Source organism: Mustelus asterias, chromosome 24 (assembly GCF_964213995.1).
Source record: "Mustelus asterias chromosome 24, sMusAst1.hap1.1, whole genome shotgun sequence".
Classification (NCBI taxonomy): Eukaryota; Metazoa; Chordata; class Chondrichthyes; order Carcharhiniformes; family Triakidae; genus Mustelus; species Mustelus asterias.
In genome coordinates, this window is record NC_135824.1 from 52,638,099 (window position 1) to 52,656,510 (window position 18,412).

An 18,412-nucleotide genomic window follows, 5' to 3' on the forward strand; every position below is an offset into this window, starting at 1 on the left:
ACAGGACACTTTGAATTCAAACATGGACATTTGCGGCTATTACGGACTTGTTGAGGCTCCCGCAGTCTCATTGTATGTATGTTTTGCACCGCTTCCAACGCGGGCCCCCACGACCACAAGGCCCGAAATCTTACCCTGTCCCTTGCAAAGCAGGGGACCGGAGGGAGGACTGGTGTTGTGGAACGAGGGGGAAATTGTGTACGACAACGTAAAACATGAGGTGGTACCTGTCCTGATCGACATTTCAGGAATCCAGGTACCCAGGCATTGCTCAGAACAGGTACAGAACTTGTATCAGATGTTAGAGAGAGAGACCATAAAACGGGCCATTGACGCAATGGGGGCCACACACTACAGGGGAAACATAAACACCAACACGTACCGAAGCAAACGGGGTATTATCAATGATATGCTCACAGGGCTGAATACAGGAGACACAATGATTAACTCCATTGACATCCAGGGCCTCAACAGTAAAATTGAACAGCTGAAAGGGGTAATGAAAAACATATTACAGCGGTCATTAGACCAGCAGGCGGAACAAGCATTCTTAGGGGAAGCGGGCGCCCATATCCAACTAGATGGGATTGCAGTGTTAGAAGCACATGCCCGAACTATCAATCGCCTCATAGACAGGGAAAGGGAAGACACTGCCCGGGTACAACAGGGACAGTTATGCCATGCATATGGTCAGTGGATGGTGGCACAAATACGACACAATTTGGACCAGGTACACAGGGGGGAAGTGCCCGATTGGATCGACAGCGCCCAACTAGCGCAACTCGCAGATCAGAAGGGGGTGCTGGATGACCGGACCCTGAAGGGGATGACACGAGTATATCCAGTAATCCCCGACTGCGAGGTTAGTGAGGGCACCGGGATAGGAATGGTTCTGCTAATTCCAACGGTCACACAGGACGCTGGACCATTCCCCATCTTCCGAATTGAAAATATTGGTGTTGTTAGGGGCAATGCTTCCCTCCGCTACCACATAACCGAAAACATGGCCATCTCCAAACATGGCATAATGTCCAGTGTTTCTCTCGCAGGGTGCAAGCAGAGGGGAGAGGTCACCATCTGTCCTCACCCACTGAGACAAGGAGAGGCAGCAGAATGTGGGTTTAACCGAACACAGGACTGCACCTTAGAGATTATACCCGTAGACCCACATTTCGCCCGGGCAGGATACGGGGGGCGGGGTAGATACTGTGTAGCCACCACACGTACATCATTCACATATAACGGATTAACATGCCCAATCCCCAACCCTAACTTCTGTTTTACCCCTCGCAAGCCAGTCACTATAGGTCAAGCTCACATCACCAATATTCGAAATAGGCAGACCATAGCCTTTAATGCCACAGACCCCCTAAAAGACAACCTAAGAGACTACCAAGAACCCGAGCAAGCCCCCATCCCACACCTGACCGAAGTCCTAAGGGAGCTCCGACTTAAAGTAGGACACTCCGTCCGATTATACCACCGGTTACAGTCACACATCAAAACCTTGGAACAAGATACCGAGACGGCGTTACGAAGTCAAACATGGGTACAGAAGGTGTGGGACTGGGGTCTAAATGTAAACATCCACCCCTGGGTCCGAATTACATCGCACACACTGGTGGTCATCCAACTCATCTTAGCCCTTTCCTGGGGATTGGCTACATGTTATACCTACCGCCAGCGGAAGAGAATGAAAGCACATAAGAACTTAGTTAGAACAATTGGTATGATGGGGCAGGTAGCCAAGCGGGATGATTACTCCCGCCTACACATGATTTGACAAACTCCGGGACTCCCCTAAACTGTACGACTGCAGCGTACGGAGGCAGGAAGCACCGGACACAAAATATAATAAAGGGGAGAAAGATCGGTTAGAAAAGTGAAAAGGAAATAAACAACAAAAATTCACTTTTGACCGACAGGGGGGACTGTAGGCGGGCATAAATTTTGTGGGTATTAGGATTAGAATATTTCTTAAACTATAACTCGATAAATGAAGCAAAACAGGACAGCATTCAGCCAGAAAGGTGTGAGTAAGGCAAACAGACATCTTTTAAACACAGAAACCAGGTTGACAAAGACTCAGGAACTCGCATCAATATGCTATTCAGAAAATATCTTGAGACCTGGAAAACTTCCTGACATCCCATCAAACACCCATTGTCCAAAGGAATTCAGAGACATAAAGCAATTATCACACTCTTAAACCAAACTTTACATATTAAAACTCTAGACCAGAAAACCCATTAACGGGATAACTATAAAAGAAAACCATTTACACATCAAACTCCACACCCACAAACCTATTGAAACAGGATGATTATATCAGGAAACCACTCACAAACCATTTACATATCAAAACAGATCGTTACTATAACTATACTCCGTTTTGGCAGGCAGGCAGAGTACTTTGCGGGACTGTCTTGTCTGTGTCCTGATTGTACCTCCGTCGACGTAAAAAACTATAATAAACTGTGCTGTTATCGATCTTGGCTCTGGGTGCGAGTGGTGTGGTATCTGTTCACTCGCGCTAACAGTAACGCATTCCAGATCCTAAGCTCTCGCCACTTACGATGGGTTGTCCTCATATCATCCTTCGTATTTTTGCCATTCACCTTAAATCGGTGCCTTCTGGTTCTCGACTCTGCCGCCAATGGGACCAGTCTCTCCCTGACTGCTCCCTCCAGACACCTCATGATTTTTAACACCAAGTATCATTTCAAGCTCACCTTCTCTAAGGAGCACAGTTCAGTTTCCCCAATGAATCCATATAACTGACGTCCTATATTTCCAGACTCTTTTTCGCAAATCTTTCACGCAACATTGCCTTTCATAGCTGAAGACGGGAATGGGTTAATTAACTTTGTAATACTTAGTGATTTGTAACAGGCATTGTAGAACTTGTTTTCATGTCTGTAGAACTTGTTTTCGTGTATCCAAGAACAGTTAAGAGAAGCAGCTGTCCTTGCTGCTGTACACAAGCTCATGATTTTTCCAGCTAATTGTGTTCAGGAATGTGGCTAACCCAGCTAGAATCCATTTTGTGTTCTTTTATATAATGTACCTTTGTTGAACAAGGTGGAGCTTACATGTATGCCTTCTGTGATAGTATAATAACAGATTCATATATATTATTTATATACTATTCATCCTTACCGATATAAATTGTTATATGGGCCCCTGTATTTCAGTTAACTTGTTTATGCAAACTTATATTCTTGTATGCTGGATAAACAAGCCACAGGTGTCCACATAGAGGCGACAAAACAGACAGCCTTGAGATGGCCACGATTACACGGACTACATGAAGGACAGAATCGCTGAGGCAGCAATAATCGTGAGAAAATGCGGACGTGACCATGGGCGAAAATATATGTATAAATATTTGTTCTGAACCTGTATTCGGCGAGAAGTCTGGAGACCGCGTTAGGGATCGGACTTCTCCCACAAGCTTGTGAAAATAAACTACTGTACTTTGACTCACGACTAGTCTTAGAGGTATTATTTACCTACAACAATATCCCTCCAAAGAAGTGCCGTCCTGAGTTGGACGCAGGACTCCAATTGAGACAGAAGTGATGTTTTGTTGTGGTTTAACATGCTCTCCATGCTCTTGCACTCTACCTCTATTTGCAGAGCCCACGATTCCTTATGCCTTGTCAACTAGTTTTTCAAGCAGCCCTGACATGGTACACGGTTTTTTGTACAGATACCTCAGGTCACTCTACTCTTTATAATTTAGCATCCTTTATTTCGATTGCCTTGCCTTGCTCTTCCAACAAAATGCATCGATTCACATCCCTTCTGATATGAAGAGCATCGGTAGATTAACCAGCAGTAAAATGTTTTCAACCGAATCCAGATGCCAGGGATTCGAAAACAAAATCATGATATCATCAAAACTGGTGGATTCAATCGTGAAGGCGCAATATTCCAAGATGATACAGTCCATCTAACATCTGTCTGTCTATCTCCGTGCTGCAAAACCATTTAATTATCTATTGAAGGCCAGAATATGAAAGGTGTTGATACAAGACACACAAACATGAAGAAAAAAATGTTGATCTCTGAGACAGAAAAAGGACGAACAGTACAAGCGAGCTCCAGAAATGACATCAGTTGCTTCTTGTCGCGGCACATAAAGGGTTTGAAGCACTGTGCTCCATCAGTTGCAGCGCAGTAATAAGTCGCTGTGTCACCGGGGTCTACAGACAGAATTTTCAGAATGCACCTTTTCAGATCGACTCTAATCACCTCAAATCGCATCTCCAACCCTGCCTCGAAAGTCGGTTTGCTTCCAGATACGTCTATTACCACAAGCTGGAGGCCCTGCCCGGAGTACTGGCGGTACCAGAGCATCCTGATATAATCGGTGTCCTCCTGTTGACAGGTCAATGTTGCGTTGGTCCCTCGCCCCGCAGTTACTTTCCTGGGAATCTGAGACACTGAAGCACATCGACATTGATCTGAAGTGAGAAACCAGATACAGGATTCGGTTAACGCAGCGACATCAGGGAAGCGTTTGGATAACAAGCACTCCCGTATATCTTAGTATGTTTTCTAATTATTAAGAGATTAAGGATCGTACAGGACACGAAGGGAACAATTGGCCCAAATGTGTTTGTGACAGTTCTTTGAAAGTACGATCCAATCAACCTAAATCTTCGATCGTTCTCGAGTAAATTTAGATTTAATCTTAATGTATTAGTATTTAATTTCAGAAACTGGAAGAGGTGTCACCTCGTAGAATACGCGTTGGTTCCGTGAACAAACAACGGAATAAAATAACGAACGCCGTTCCAGATATGGAAGAAAATAAATGAGTTAGATTATATGTGTAGATGATTGTTTTAACTTGATAAGGAAATTAAATTTAAATACAACGGGAACAACGATTTGTTGTTAACTTACACGGCATGAGCAATACAGAGGCAAAGAGCAGGAGATTCAAGTCCATCGTCTCGGGGATAGAAGCTAAAGTCTAGCAGAGGAGCAGTGGAAGCAAAATATAGAGCCTATTATTGAAGCGATTCGGGTAAGGTGTAATATGCGAGCTTGAAATGACGTCACGGATATTACAGATCCCTCTATCTGAAAGCTACGAACGGAAGCAAATCATTCGGCTATGAATATCTGCTATGAATCGGCGGCACGGTGGCACAGTGGTTAGTACTGCTACCTCACAGCGCCAGGGGCCCGGGTTCGATTCCCGGCTTGGGCCACTGTTTGTGGAGTTTGCACGTTCTCCCCGTGTCTGCGGGGGTTTCCTCCCACAGTCCAAAGATGTGCAGGTTAGTTGAATTGGCTATGCTGAATTCTCCCTCAGTGTACCCGAACAGGCACCGGAGTGTGGCGACTGGGGGAATTTCACAGTAACTTCATTGCAGTGTGAATGGAAGCGTGCTTGTGACTAATAAATAAACTTTACTTCAAAGAGATTGATACAAAGGTTCTGAATTCTACCAGCTTCCGGTCCACGGTGGTCGAATAGTGAAGTGTTTCTTTTGCAGATCCGAAATGAAAGCAAAATACTGCATGCTGCAAATCTAAAAAAAAAACTTCGGTCTTTAAAGAGGATTCACATTATGCTCGAAACCTTAACTCTGCTTCTCTCTCCACGGGTGCTGGCTTCCCGAATTGTTTCTCCGAGAGCCCCGGAATGGAAGGAAGTTGCGAAGCAAAATTCCGCTCAAACTCAGAGCCATATTCACAACCGGATCCTACACAAATCTGTGGATAGTTGCGCCCTCAAATTTCCGAGGAGCGGCGATCACCACCGGATCGGCACTCCTCTCCTTTGGATCTATTGAGCACATTTATCTTCGAACACTGGCCACCTCAAAGCGATAAGCTTAAAGGTCCCTGTGTTTAAACGTTTCTTTGACAAGTCAGGGAGAAGGTAAATGTACGTACGCTGGATCGTGGACTGGGGTGGGCGGCACATCAGGATGGGTCGGTGGTGAGTCTGAGGTTGTGGGGGCGGGAGGTCAGTGAGACGGTGGGGTGTCCTCAAGTGATCGGCGGACAGGCACTCGTGAAGCTGGGGGGAGGGGGGGGTAGTCGAGCGGATGGGGGTATTTTTGGGGAGGGGAGGTGGGTGGTGGAGGTTCAAGTATCCAGGAGCTGAAAGTAGTTTTAGTCCCTGCAGGTCTTCCTAGGCAACCATTCTGCTGAGAAGCTCAGCGCAATCTCAAGTCTCCGGTTTATATCAGAGCATTAGATGATTCCAGGTGCAGGGTAATTGTCCATCGGGAATTCAAAGTTTCCGGGCATTTTCCATGCAGTCGATTCCGGGGGAGGTGGCGTCAGAGGACTAGAAAATTGCAAACTCTGCCCATGGAGTGGTGAGAATATGCAATCCATTACCTCAGAATGTTGGCTGTGCCGAATAGTATCCATGGCGGAGAGCTTATTAAGGGTATGAGGGAGAAAGGATTAGAGGTGTCCTTGATAGGGTGAGAGAAAGCGAAATGGGAACGGGGTGATGTGAGAATAATAAATAGATCTTTGAAAACGTCGGCCCCGGATCAATGAGGGAATTGACTTTGATCTGTGGTCTATGATTCTATGATGCTTTACGTCACGATAAATTGCTTTCCTGCTTCAACCAGAATTTCCCATCTGGGAACCGAGATTTGAAGGGTTAAATTCCTCACAGTGCTGGACACCTAGGTGTTTTGAAGGTTGTTCAAAGGACACAGAGTGTCTGATAGAAAAGTGGTTTAACGGTTTTCAACAAATGTTTAAACGGTCTTCGGGAGCCAGGTGTGCAGTGAGATTGGTATCTGAATAGTTGTCGCCATTTTGGGCTCTGAATTACACTTGGCATGTTTAATGGTTCCAAGGTTAAGGATTCCCTGTTTGGGTGGATTTGTTCCTCTTAGAGCAGTGAAAATAAGGGGAAATTTGAAAGAGATTTTGGAAATCGTTGGGCGTTTTGATAACGTAGATAATGAGAAACAATGCAAGGACTTAATATCATTTGAAAGGATGGCAGTTAAACAGAGACCATTGCTTCATGTTGAATGGCAAAATAACCAGATTGGGAACATAGGAATGTATGAGCAGGAGTAGGCCATTCGGCCCCTCGAGCCCTCTTCCCCATCAACCTGTTCATGGTTGTTCTACTTTAACGCCATTTCCTTCCCAAATCTCTTGATCAGTAGATCAATAGGGGATCAGTAGCAAATCAGTGAGAGATCAGTTGAACCTTTTATCGTAACGAAATATACCCTGTGGATTGGCAATGCCTGAAAGGCAGTGGAAGCAAATTCCATAGAAAATGTTAAAATGTAATTGGAGAAATATCCGAAGCAGAATATTTGGAACACGTCAGGAGAATATGCATTGATCAGATTCCTTAAATAAAATGCTGGCATTATGGACGGAATGCCCTTCCCTCGAGTTGCATCAGTTTCTGATTTCTCTCGTCACGACCGCAATAGCGTGAATACCTCGTGGCAAACCCCCATTTTTTTATTCATTCGTGGGACATGGGCGTCACTGGCTCGGCCAACATTTATTGCCCAACCCTCGTTGCCTGATGGCAGCTCAGAGCCAACCATATTGCTGTGGCTTGGAAGCCACATGTAGGCCATACAAGGTAAGGATTATAGATTTCCCTCCCTAAAGGGCATTAGTAAAGAAGATGGGGTTTTTCCGACAATCGTTTCATGGTCAATATATTCTTAGTTCCAGATGTTTTAAACTTAAATTCAGATTCCACCATCTAACGTGGTGCGAATCGAACCCGGGCCCACAGAGCATCAGCGGAGTTTTTGGATTAAGAATCTAGCGATAGTAACATTAGGCCATCGCCTCCCCCTATTGGGCCGGCAAGCTTGGAAAATATCCAATGGCATAGTCGCGAGCTATGTGTAATGGCTTGTTCTTTATCTCCGCCCCTTCTTTCAGTAATAGAACTAACCAAGTTACCCCACCTCGAAAAGGGTTCGTAAAATGCAGAGACTGGCTTATCGGAAATTCCTGAATGGAATGCTAAAAAAAACCATGTATATTTTAATGTGAAGTAAAAGAGATGGTGATTCAATGTTAGTAAAATAAATCAAAAATCAGGATTATATTACATGTTTAAATATTGAAACCTGATGAATGCAGTTAGTTAGGTAAATAAAGATGTTGAAAGTTCAGCAATTTATGACAGTTGGATACATCGATAATAAATACATTGATAGATAGATAGATAGATCGATAGATAGATAGATGGATAGATAGATAGATAGATAGATAGATAGATAGATAGATAGATAGATAGATAGATAGATAGATAGATAGATAGATAGATAGATAGATAGATAGATAGATAGATAGATAGATAGATAGATAGATAGATAAACAGATGGTTGTAACTCCTATTAGTTTTTCGGATCCACTTGGGGTTTTTGTCCAACTCATGCATCTTTATGATCCACTGTGTAAACTCCAGGCGCAGTAATACATGGCTGAGTGATTGGCCCGCAGGCTTGAAGACTCCAGGTAAAAGTGAGTGTCGTCCGGTTTTCTGGCGGTGAAACCGTCCACCTCCCCTTTGGGAGTGATCGCTGTGCCATAGGAGTAGAAAAGATTCTGAGGCGCACGGTCAGGATGCCATCGATACCAACTGAAAGAGGAGGTAGACATAGCTTTTACGCAAAGACATTCGATGCTGACTGCAGTGCCCGGAGAGCTGGATATGTAAGCTGGAGTTTGTTGGACCAGCACGGCCGCCACATCTGTAAAACAGCGAGAAAAGATAGAGATATTAACCTTGACACCCCTTGAGGGGATACAAGAACAGAGAGCGAAAGAGGGCGGAGGCAAGAATGAGAGCGGGAGAGTAAGGCAGTAATATAGAGATAGAGAAAGACAGAAAAGCAGGCAAAGAGTTCGAGGCGAGAATGAGAAGGAGGGGCAGGAACAGAGGGAGAACCAGGAACAATCGACAGGGCATGAAGGGATTGAAAGAAAGAGGGAAAAAGAGAGGAAACACACAGAGTCACTGAGAGACAAGTGGACGAAGGTCGGGTCAAACTAGAGAAATACATAAGCAAAGAATTCTAAAGAAAGAAACAGAGTGGCAGGGAGAGAAAAACAGAGTGACGAACAGAGACTACGGCAACAAAGAGAGACAGAGGGAACCTACACCTTCAAGCGATGTGACGAATCTCAGAACTGAGGTTAACCCCTAATTGCGACACGCAGCGCAAAAACAGTGAACCTCACTGACAACTCAGAGGCCAGTTCCACCTTACCCGGTAACAGCAGCAACAGAACCCAGAGCCGAGAGCTGTACATCTTTGAAGGGTGTTTAACTGCAGGATTTCTCAAATTCTGGACAGTGAGAATCTCTCCTCCTCCAAGTTGTTCAACGTATAAGTGCAAGCGACTACCTTATACTGGGTTGACACACCCATGTCATTTCCGGGGTGGAGCTCATGCGAACCGGCACATTTACTTTTCGTCCTTCGCTAGCAGAGTCTAAAGTTAGTTTAAACCGGCGCCACCAGTGGTGGATTTAGTCTAAATCCGTCAATCAATTGTATCCATTTCTCTGTCTATCCCTGCTTTAACTCTCCGCAAACAGTGCTGCTTGTCACTCAAACATAGCATAGTAGAAATGTTGCTGGTCTATTAGTACAGAAGACGAGGCTAATTGATCCATGGACATCAGTTTCACACCATATCCTGGCAGCAATTGAATCAAATCTGCAATAAAGACCCTGTTTTCAGTATTAGTGTGCATGACGCTACTGGATTTCCGTAAAAGCCTGTCTGCTTTACTCATATCCATTAGAGAAGCAAAGCTGCCATCCTTACTCGGTCTGGCCTCTGCATGATCCGCCACAGGCAAATGTGGTTGACTGACTGCCCCCTGACATGGTTTAGTAACCCAATCCGTTGGCCAGAAAATAACAGCACCAATTTCTCAAGGAGCGTTAAAGGACATAGTTGCTCGTGACGCCAGCTCTCCGTGAATGAGTGAAATAAAAATGTTTCCCTTCTTGCACTGCCCGTTTTTCTTTCTACCCTGAGTCACATTCTCTACTTCTTCGGTTTTGTTGCCTTGCCCCAACTTCTTTTGTCATTCTTCAATCGCCAGGCACAGTAAAACACCATCCAGTGCCTCCCCTGCAAGCTGGGCCGTGGCAGGTGGAAGGTCGAGCCATCGGATCTCGAGGCGCAGAAATGTTGCAATTCTCCCAAAAGGTCGATCCTGTCGCTGCTGTCAGAATGGAAAAGGAGCAAAAACTCTCGGTTTGAGAGCTGCCGATACCAAACGAATCTCCCCGAATATTTCTGCTCTTTTGGGGAAATCGAAGCTTTTCAGATGTTCCACAATCCGATACCAATCGCATGTACGTCATCCTAGAACATGAATATATTTAGTCATTGAGAGTGCCCACTTCCTCACAGAAGGGACGACAGAGAAGCGTGAGTCATCTTCTGAAGAGGAGAAATGGAGGGGAGGTTTACTTCAGGTTTCCAGTGATGAGTAGGTTCAACCATTTGGAGAGTCTGGAGAATCTCTTGGGGGAGGGAGGGTGCTGTTGGGAGAGGCTAACGTTCAATTCGGGAAAGGTTCAGCATCCGTCGATCAGAGTATAAGGTGCACAGGAAAATCCTCTTTCCATTTCTACACATTAGAACGAATCTAATGAAGTTATTTACAAAATCGTTGCTCACTTGAATTCTTGTAGAACGTGAGGAATGTATGTCAGTCGCGGATAATCGAAACGCTTTGTCGCTTGAGATGCAGAGATTGCAAAATGTTCATTCTTAAATCCGGGTTAAATTTATTTGGTGGTGTGTCAGATGCTGCTTTCTTAATTTCCTTTTTTTTTCTCTGTGACCATTTCTCTTTTTGTCCCTTCCACTCTCTTATTTATCCGCCACTTTCTGCATTTCTTCATCACTTCTTTTATCCTGCTTTCGAAAGAATACTGTAATTATGTTCCAAATGTTGAGACACGAGGGACAATGGACGAGCAGTCAGATTGCAGTCGGGCAGGGTATACATCATTGCATTTTGTTGGACGTTTATAATGAATATTTTAAAAGTCCAATGCCCTGGTAGCCTTGAACTCAATGTGGTGGGAGTACAAATAGTATCATGGAATCATAAAATCTGATAACGTAGAGGGAGGCCAGTCGGCCGATGTTGTCTGCACCGGCATCCGAAAGAGCTACTCAGCTACTCCCATTCTCCAGCCCTTTCTCTCTATCCCACTAAATTCATCACTTTCAAATATGTATCCAGCTCTCTTTTGAAAGCGCCAAAAGAATTCGCTTCCACCACTCTCAGCAGACTCCAAATCCCAACAACTCTGAGTGCAGAAAATTCTCCTCATCTCACTCATAGAAATCATAGAAACCCTACAGTGCAGAAGGAGGCCATTCGGCCCATCGAGTCTGCACCGATCACAATCCCACCCAGGCCTTACCCCCACATATTTTACCTGCTAATCCCTCTAACCTACGCATCTCTGGACTCTAAGGGGCAATTTTTAACCTGGCCAATCAACATAACCCGCACATCTTTGGACTGTGGGAGGAAACCGGAGCACCCGGAGGAAACCCACGCAGACACGAGGAGAATGTGCAAACTCCACACAGACAGTGACCCGAGCCGGGAATCGAACCTGGGACCCTGGAGCTGTGAAGCAGCAGTGCTAACCACTGTGCTACCGGGCCGCCCAAAATAGCTGGCCCTGGCCCTGGCCCTGGCCCTCTTGCTGGTCCTGGCCCTCTTGCTGAACAAGTTGAAATTGTGACCACCTATTCATTGACATACGAAACAGTGGAAGCAGAATATCCTTCCTTACACTGTCAAAATGGTTCATAATTTTGAACACCTCAATAAGGGAATCTCTTAAACTTCCCTGATCCATGGAGAATAAGCCCAATTTCTGAAATCTTAACTTGTATCATAAATTCGCCATTACCTGTAGAAATAGGGAGAATCTCTGATGAAGAGTTCAATAAATCACTGGTGAGATTCTGCCTGAGGTGTTGTGTTATGTTCTGGCTCTGTGCCCTAACTTCCCCCCTCCTATCCAGTCCTAAATACCTGCTTTACGACACCATCCCCAACACTCTGCCTCTATTTCTTCCCTTTCTATCCGTTTCAATTTCATATTCCTTCCTGCTCTCCATTTCTATTATTTCATCCTTTCCTTCTCTCCTATTATCCACACTTTACTAGTTCCTCCCATCAGGTCTCATCCCCCATCCCTTCTACAATCCTTCCATCGATATTCCATTTACCAATCACCTCATCTTTGCTCCCACAACTCATTCCACTCGCCACTGTCTCCTTCTTGCTGACCCTCCCCTCTCCTCCTTCTGTCTCTCTATTCCCTCCTAACTTCTCCTTCCTCTCAGTGCCACTGCTCTTTCCTATCCTCCTATTCCTTCCTCTCAGCACAAACAACATTAAACTTAGGGACGGGTTGGTGAACCAGTGATGTCAGGCCCTAAGTTCGCATCCAAAAGGGAACCAATCGGTGCACTATCGAAAATGTTTTCAGGACTGCATCAGAAGCTGTGAAGTAGCTGAGGCCAATAGAGTTGCATGGTCTGTGGGACGAGGTCACTTCAATGTAACATAAGGAGCTTTTCCAGACATCACGGGTTGCAGCTGAGTGTAGTTGGCTTTCAGAAAGTGCGGGAGGAACAAAACTGGATAATGGGGAAGTAATCAGAATTTGTTATAATTTGTCCGTCCGTCCGTCCCTCCGTCCCTCCGTCCATCCGTCCATTCGTCCATCCATCCATCTATCTTCGTTCTGTAGTTTACAGTGGATGGTGATTTGTGATTTCATTGATTTCGATTAATCTACCTGACCTCTTTCATTTCAGATAATGATATTCTATTTTTAAGATTAGAACATTATCCATGAATGTTCTTCTCGTTAAATTAGTTGCTATTTTTAATCATATATTCCGTGAAGGGTCGTTGAGGCTATTAGTGCCTCTGAGTATTTCCTGGATCTTCCAACGAATGCCCACTCATTTTTCAAAGTTTCCAAAGAATCTGCTGTACCATCGTTCAGTGTTTCCAAACTGATGAAACGCACAGAGGAGATGTCCAAAACTCTGCAATTATGAATCTTTTGCCAATATCCTAAAATCAGTGTCCACTGGTGATCGTTCCTTTACCTGTCCATATTACGGTGGCATAGTGGTTAGCACAGCTGCCTCACAGCGCTGGGAGCCCGAGTTCGAATCCAGCATTGGATGACTGGATAAAGTTTGCACGATCTCTGTGTGCCTGCGTGGGTTTCCGCTGGGTGCTCTCGTTTCCTCTCATGGCCCAATCATGTGCAGGTTAGCTGGATTGGCCCCTTAATATGTGCAACATAAATGCGCGAGGTTAAGGGGATAGAGCTGTGGGTGGCCCTGGGTAAGCTGCTTTGTTGGAGGGCTGGTGTGGACGCGATGGGCCAAATAACCTCCTTCTGCACTGCAAGGATTCAATGATATTAGCTCCTGATATTTAAAGTGTATTCATCAAAACACGTCAGGGTTTTGTAGAGGTCTCTTAGATCATGCCTTAACCCATGAAGGAAGCCATTCCAGAGGCACATAAATTTTTAAACCCACGAATATATCACCCACGATTCAAATATTGCAAAAGTGAGACCTGTGTCTAGATACCCTCCTCAAGGGGCAGTTGCCGGACAGCCGTTTGAGCGCATGGCCATGAAAAGACTTCTCCAGCAATTTGAGAAATAAGATAACATGAGAAATAAAAATGCTATATTGTCCCCACACTTTGGATAAAGAGGTTGCTTCTGAATTCCCTTCAGAATTTTAAATTAAGAATAATCGAATCAAAGAATTCCTACATTGCAAAAGGAGGCATTTCAGCCCATCGAGTCACCATTGACTCTCTGAAGACCATCTTCCTCAGGCCCATTCCCCGAATCCCAGTAACCCTTGATTACCAAAACTAACCCATCAAAACTACACAATTTTGGACACTAAGGGCAATTTAGCATGGCCAATCAATCTAACCCCTGCATATCTTTGGAGTGTGGGAGGAAACTGGAGACTCGGATCAAACCCACGCAGACACGGTGGCAACGTGCAAACTCTACACAGACAGTCACCCAAGACTGGAATTGAACCTGGGTCTCTAGCGACATGAGCCAGCAGTGCTAACCACTGTGCCAACGTGCCGCCTAAGTAATTATCTAATATTGATGAAGGTTGGTTAACGCATCCACTCTAACGATCCTCTCTGTTCACTCCTATATCCCTGCATTTAAGTTCACCCTCATGAATTTATGCAATTATTTTTTGAACTGATGATTGAATCTGCTTTGATCACACTTTCTGGCGGTTCATTCTCGCTTGCAGATCTGACTGATTTAAACAGATTCTCCGAGCAATCAGGTACTTTTGAGTTCTGCTAATGAGTTCCCTGATGATAATTTACTAACTGACGAGTCGCGCACCGGAAATGGCGACTCATACAAAAGCAAAATACTACGGATGCTGGCAACATGATAAAAAAACCGAAGTCTGGAAATCATCAGCAGGTGTGGCAACAGGTGATGCCTAAACTGCTGAATGTTTCTCACATTTTCAATTTTTACGCAGGAAATAACAAGTCGTGTTCTGGGAGCCAATTAAAAATAAAGAAAGATTTGCCCCTCCCATTTGTCTACTTAACATTCAGGACAAAGCGACAGCGAATCCCACTCAGTGTTGAGAACTTTGAGATATGCTACAATAAAAGGGCTCAGTGGTTTCACGTTGTGAATAAGCAGATCTTTCAGCTTCCGAGGATGTCTGTGTCTCGGCTCTACATTTCGCGACTGCTGATAGCTGGTTAGGTGGAGTCGAACGGTGAGGTGTCAGTGATCCTCACTTTAATTGTTTCCGGAGTTGAGCTGCTTTGACGTTGATATTCCACTCCCCACTCCGCAGGGATAAATTCACCACTCACCAGGGGTTAATTCACAGTTAGGTTGCCAGGTTTTTCCATAACTCTTTCAATACCCGTGTCTTTTTCTGCCCTTCTCGGTCTTTCACAGTTTTCTCACTCTATACTGACCCTCCCTGTGTCCGTTTGTCTCTGTGCCTTTGCGTGTTTCCCTCGCTGTCATTATCTCACTCTCTCCATCTTATCCCAGCGATTGTTCTTGCTTTCCTTTTTGTAGTTCCCTTGCTCTGTGTCCGTGTCCCGCTCAGTGAGTCTCCTCCTGTCTGTTTGTATTTCTTCTATTTCCCACCTTTAGTTGTCATTCTGTGCAATGTTGCATCTCTCATACACGAACACACACACGCTCACTCACTCTCTCTCTTTCATTCACCCATATCTATCTTTCACGCTTATTTTATGTGCCCATCAAGGGATATCAAAGTTAACTTCCTTACTTTTCCATAGTCGGTTTTACAGACATGGCGGCCGTGCTGATCCAACGGACTCCCTCTTCTATATCCAGTTCCCCGGGCACTAAATTCACTATCAAATGCATTTACACGGAACCAACAGCTGGAACCTATGTCTACTGCTTCCGATGGCACCCTGACCGTGAGCCTCAAACCCCTTTCTATTCTAACTTCGCTGGAAGAGTCATTCTGCACGGTGAGGTGAACAGTTCCAACTTGAGTAGGCCCAACAACACCCACTTTTACCTGGAGTCCTCTGGTCTGTGGGCGAATCACTCGGCCGTGTATTATTGCGCCTGGAGTTTGCACAATAACTCCAGAGACCAAACCCCTCAACAAAAGCCCTAACAGGGGTCAAAATATAATTATAGCCGACAGGACTCTGCTGTCGGTCAGCCTGTGTGTCTCGCTGTGTCAATCAATCAATCCGCCCGCCGCGCTCCCGTCCGCCCGCCCGTCTGTCTATCTCTTACCTTTTTCCGCCCCTGTAGTTTACACCTGAAGGTGAATCAGAATTTTATTTCATTGATCGAGTAATCTTTTTGCTCTTTTTTTTTCAGATTATGACATTCCATTGTTAATAGTAAAACTTGATGCACGAATGCTGTTCACGTTACATTAATCGCTATGTTTGATAATCTATTCCGTGAAGAGATAGGCTATTGGTGGAATTGTGACTTTCCCGGCTCATCCTGTTTGGAAGTTTCTGTTGAGTTTGCTGTAGAGCGATGAACAGTCTTTTCCAGATGAGGAGGATATTAAACATCTGCAACTCTGAATCTTTTGCCAATTCACTGAATTAGGTGTCCTCTGGTGAACGTTCCTTTACCCATCAATGTTAGCTCCTGATCTTTCATATTTATTTACTCATCAAAATACTGCAGATATTTGTACACCTTTCAGATATTTCCGTAGCCTCCATGCTCTAAAGGGAACAATTCCATAGAAAAAGAAATAATAAAGTCCATAAATGTAGTATCCATGATTCAAACAGTGCAAGTGCGATACATCTCTCCAGATACATTCCTCAATGGGGCACCTGCCCTGACAGCCGTTTGTGCATATGGTGAAGGCCGTTTACGGAATCTATGCTATTCGCCTTAACCCCTCCCGTGTGCTAAGGCCCAGGCCAGACACTCCAAGGTGTTTTGTGAAGTTGGCCTCGACCCTAAGTTTTACATTTGATTTTGTGATTGGTGAGTATAAGTTGTTTCACTCCAGGTATGATTCAAGTGACCCACTTGGAAGCTTTGCTCAAACAAAGTTTATTTAAGGACAGAGTTACGATATAACGAAAATAATTAGCATAACATTTACCAATTTAAAGACTTAAACATGACGCAGTATAAACCTTCACAGCTAGCTATTTCTGTTGTTCCAATTTAACAGCAATACCCCATTAACGTACAGCCTTATTAAGAATTAGTTATCACTAAAATAAGTATGGTCACATAATACTAGATTTCCTGGTTTTAACACCAATGGTTGGAAATCCAAACAGCAATTTTCAGGGAATGATATATCCTCAAGGCAGCAAAACAGAGAAGTAAACCTAGTCTCTCGCAGCTTCCAAAGCAGAAACACTTTGACAGCAGAAAATCCAACTGGAGAGAGAGGGAAAAACACCGCTTTCTCTTTCGCAGCTCCAAGCAGCACCTGAACTTGAATATCTGTGTAAGCCCAGCTTCCACCATCACATTACCACACCTGCCAATCATCCCAATTAAGCCCCACCCTGCAAAATCCCAGGAGAGAAGAGCACAACAGCATTAGTTCAGATTAAAACCAACATTCTGGCCATTAGAAGCAATTATGCTGTTGCAGCAACAATACAGGATGCTGGTAGACAGGACGGCTCCGAGTGCATATAACTATTACAACAGACCTTGCACAAGAACAAAGCTCAAACACGTTTCTTCAAGGCACAGTATCCTCACATGTGAAAGTCAGTTTTAAATTGTCCCCACGCTTTTGGTAAAGAGATTGTTTCCGAATTCCGTACAGGATTTATAAGTAATTCTCTCATATTGATGATGGCTGGATAAATTGTCCCCTATTCAATTAGTCCCATTCTCTGTTCGCCCCCATATCACGGTATTTAGTTTCCCCGTCAATATTTTATCCAATTCAATTCAGAAATATATTATTGAATCCGTTCCGTTCTGACTTTCAGGCAGTTCATTTTCTTTTGTATAACTGACAGATTCTGCCAAACATCTGGTACTTTTGCCAATGCTCTGAGTTATCTGATAACACTGTTCTTCCTGACTGGCCCCGCACCAGAATTGAGGACTACTAAAAAAGCAAAATATGCTGGCATTTTAATAAAAACCGAAAAGTTTGAAATGTTCAGCAGATCTGGCAACATCTGTGGACAGAATCAAATTTACCGTTTCAACTCTGCTGATAACTGTTTTGGTGAACGTTGCTAGTATTTTCGCTTGTTATTCAGGAAATGACGAATCCTATTCTGGGAGCCAATGAAAAAATAAAACATATTTGCCCCTCCCATCCGACTACTTAACATTCATAACATGGGAACAGCAAAGTCCACTCAGTTTCCGGAACGTCTGAGATATTCGACATTAACACGGCTCAGTGGTTTCACGTTGTGAACGCACGGGTCTTTCAGCCTCCGGGGATGTCTCCGCCTCAGCTCTGGGCTCTGTTGCTGCTGTTGGCTGGTAAGGTGGAGTTGAAGGGCGAGGTGTCACTGATCCTCGTTGTTATTGCGTCCGAGTTGAGTTGCTTTGGAGTTGAGGTTCTTCTCCCGATCTCTGGGAATTCATAGTAGATACAGATGATCTGCAACTGTTAGGATGCCGCTTCTTTCCGTCACTCTCTCAGTCCCTGTGCTCCTTTCTCTCTGTCTCACTCGTTCCCGAGTTGTTTTCTCTCACTATGCCGACCCTCCCTTTTTCCGTGTGTCTCATGTGCTCTGCTTGTTTCCCTCACTGTCATAATCTCAGTTTGCTTCTACATATAACAACCATTGTTCTTCCTTTCCTAT

General features: G+C 44.5%; 1 protein-coding gene and 1 gene segment (V, D, J or C); one reads left to right on the forward strand and one right to left on the reverse strand.

Moving 5' to 3' along the window:
• Positions 1-8,424: 8,424 nt before the first annotated feature.
• LOC144511100 (putative non-functional immunoglobulin kappa variable 3-7) lies at positions 8,425-9,297 on the reverse strand. The segment is given in 2 exon segments: positions 8,425-8,735; positions 9,255-9,297. Coding segments are annotated over 2 exon segments (354 nt in total).
• An 8,622-nt stretch (positions 9,298-17,919) lies between these two features.
• Positions 17,920-18,412, forward strand: part of LOC144511398 (T cell receptor beta chain MC.7.G5-like) — a 36,876-nt gene continuing 36,383 nt past the window's right edge. Inside the window, exon 1 of the mRNA XM_078241715.1 lies at positions 17,920-18,086. The gene's annotated coding sequence lies outside the window, so the exon portion shown is untranslated. The remainder of the gene's footprint in view (positions 18,087-18,412) is intronic.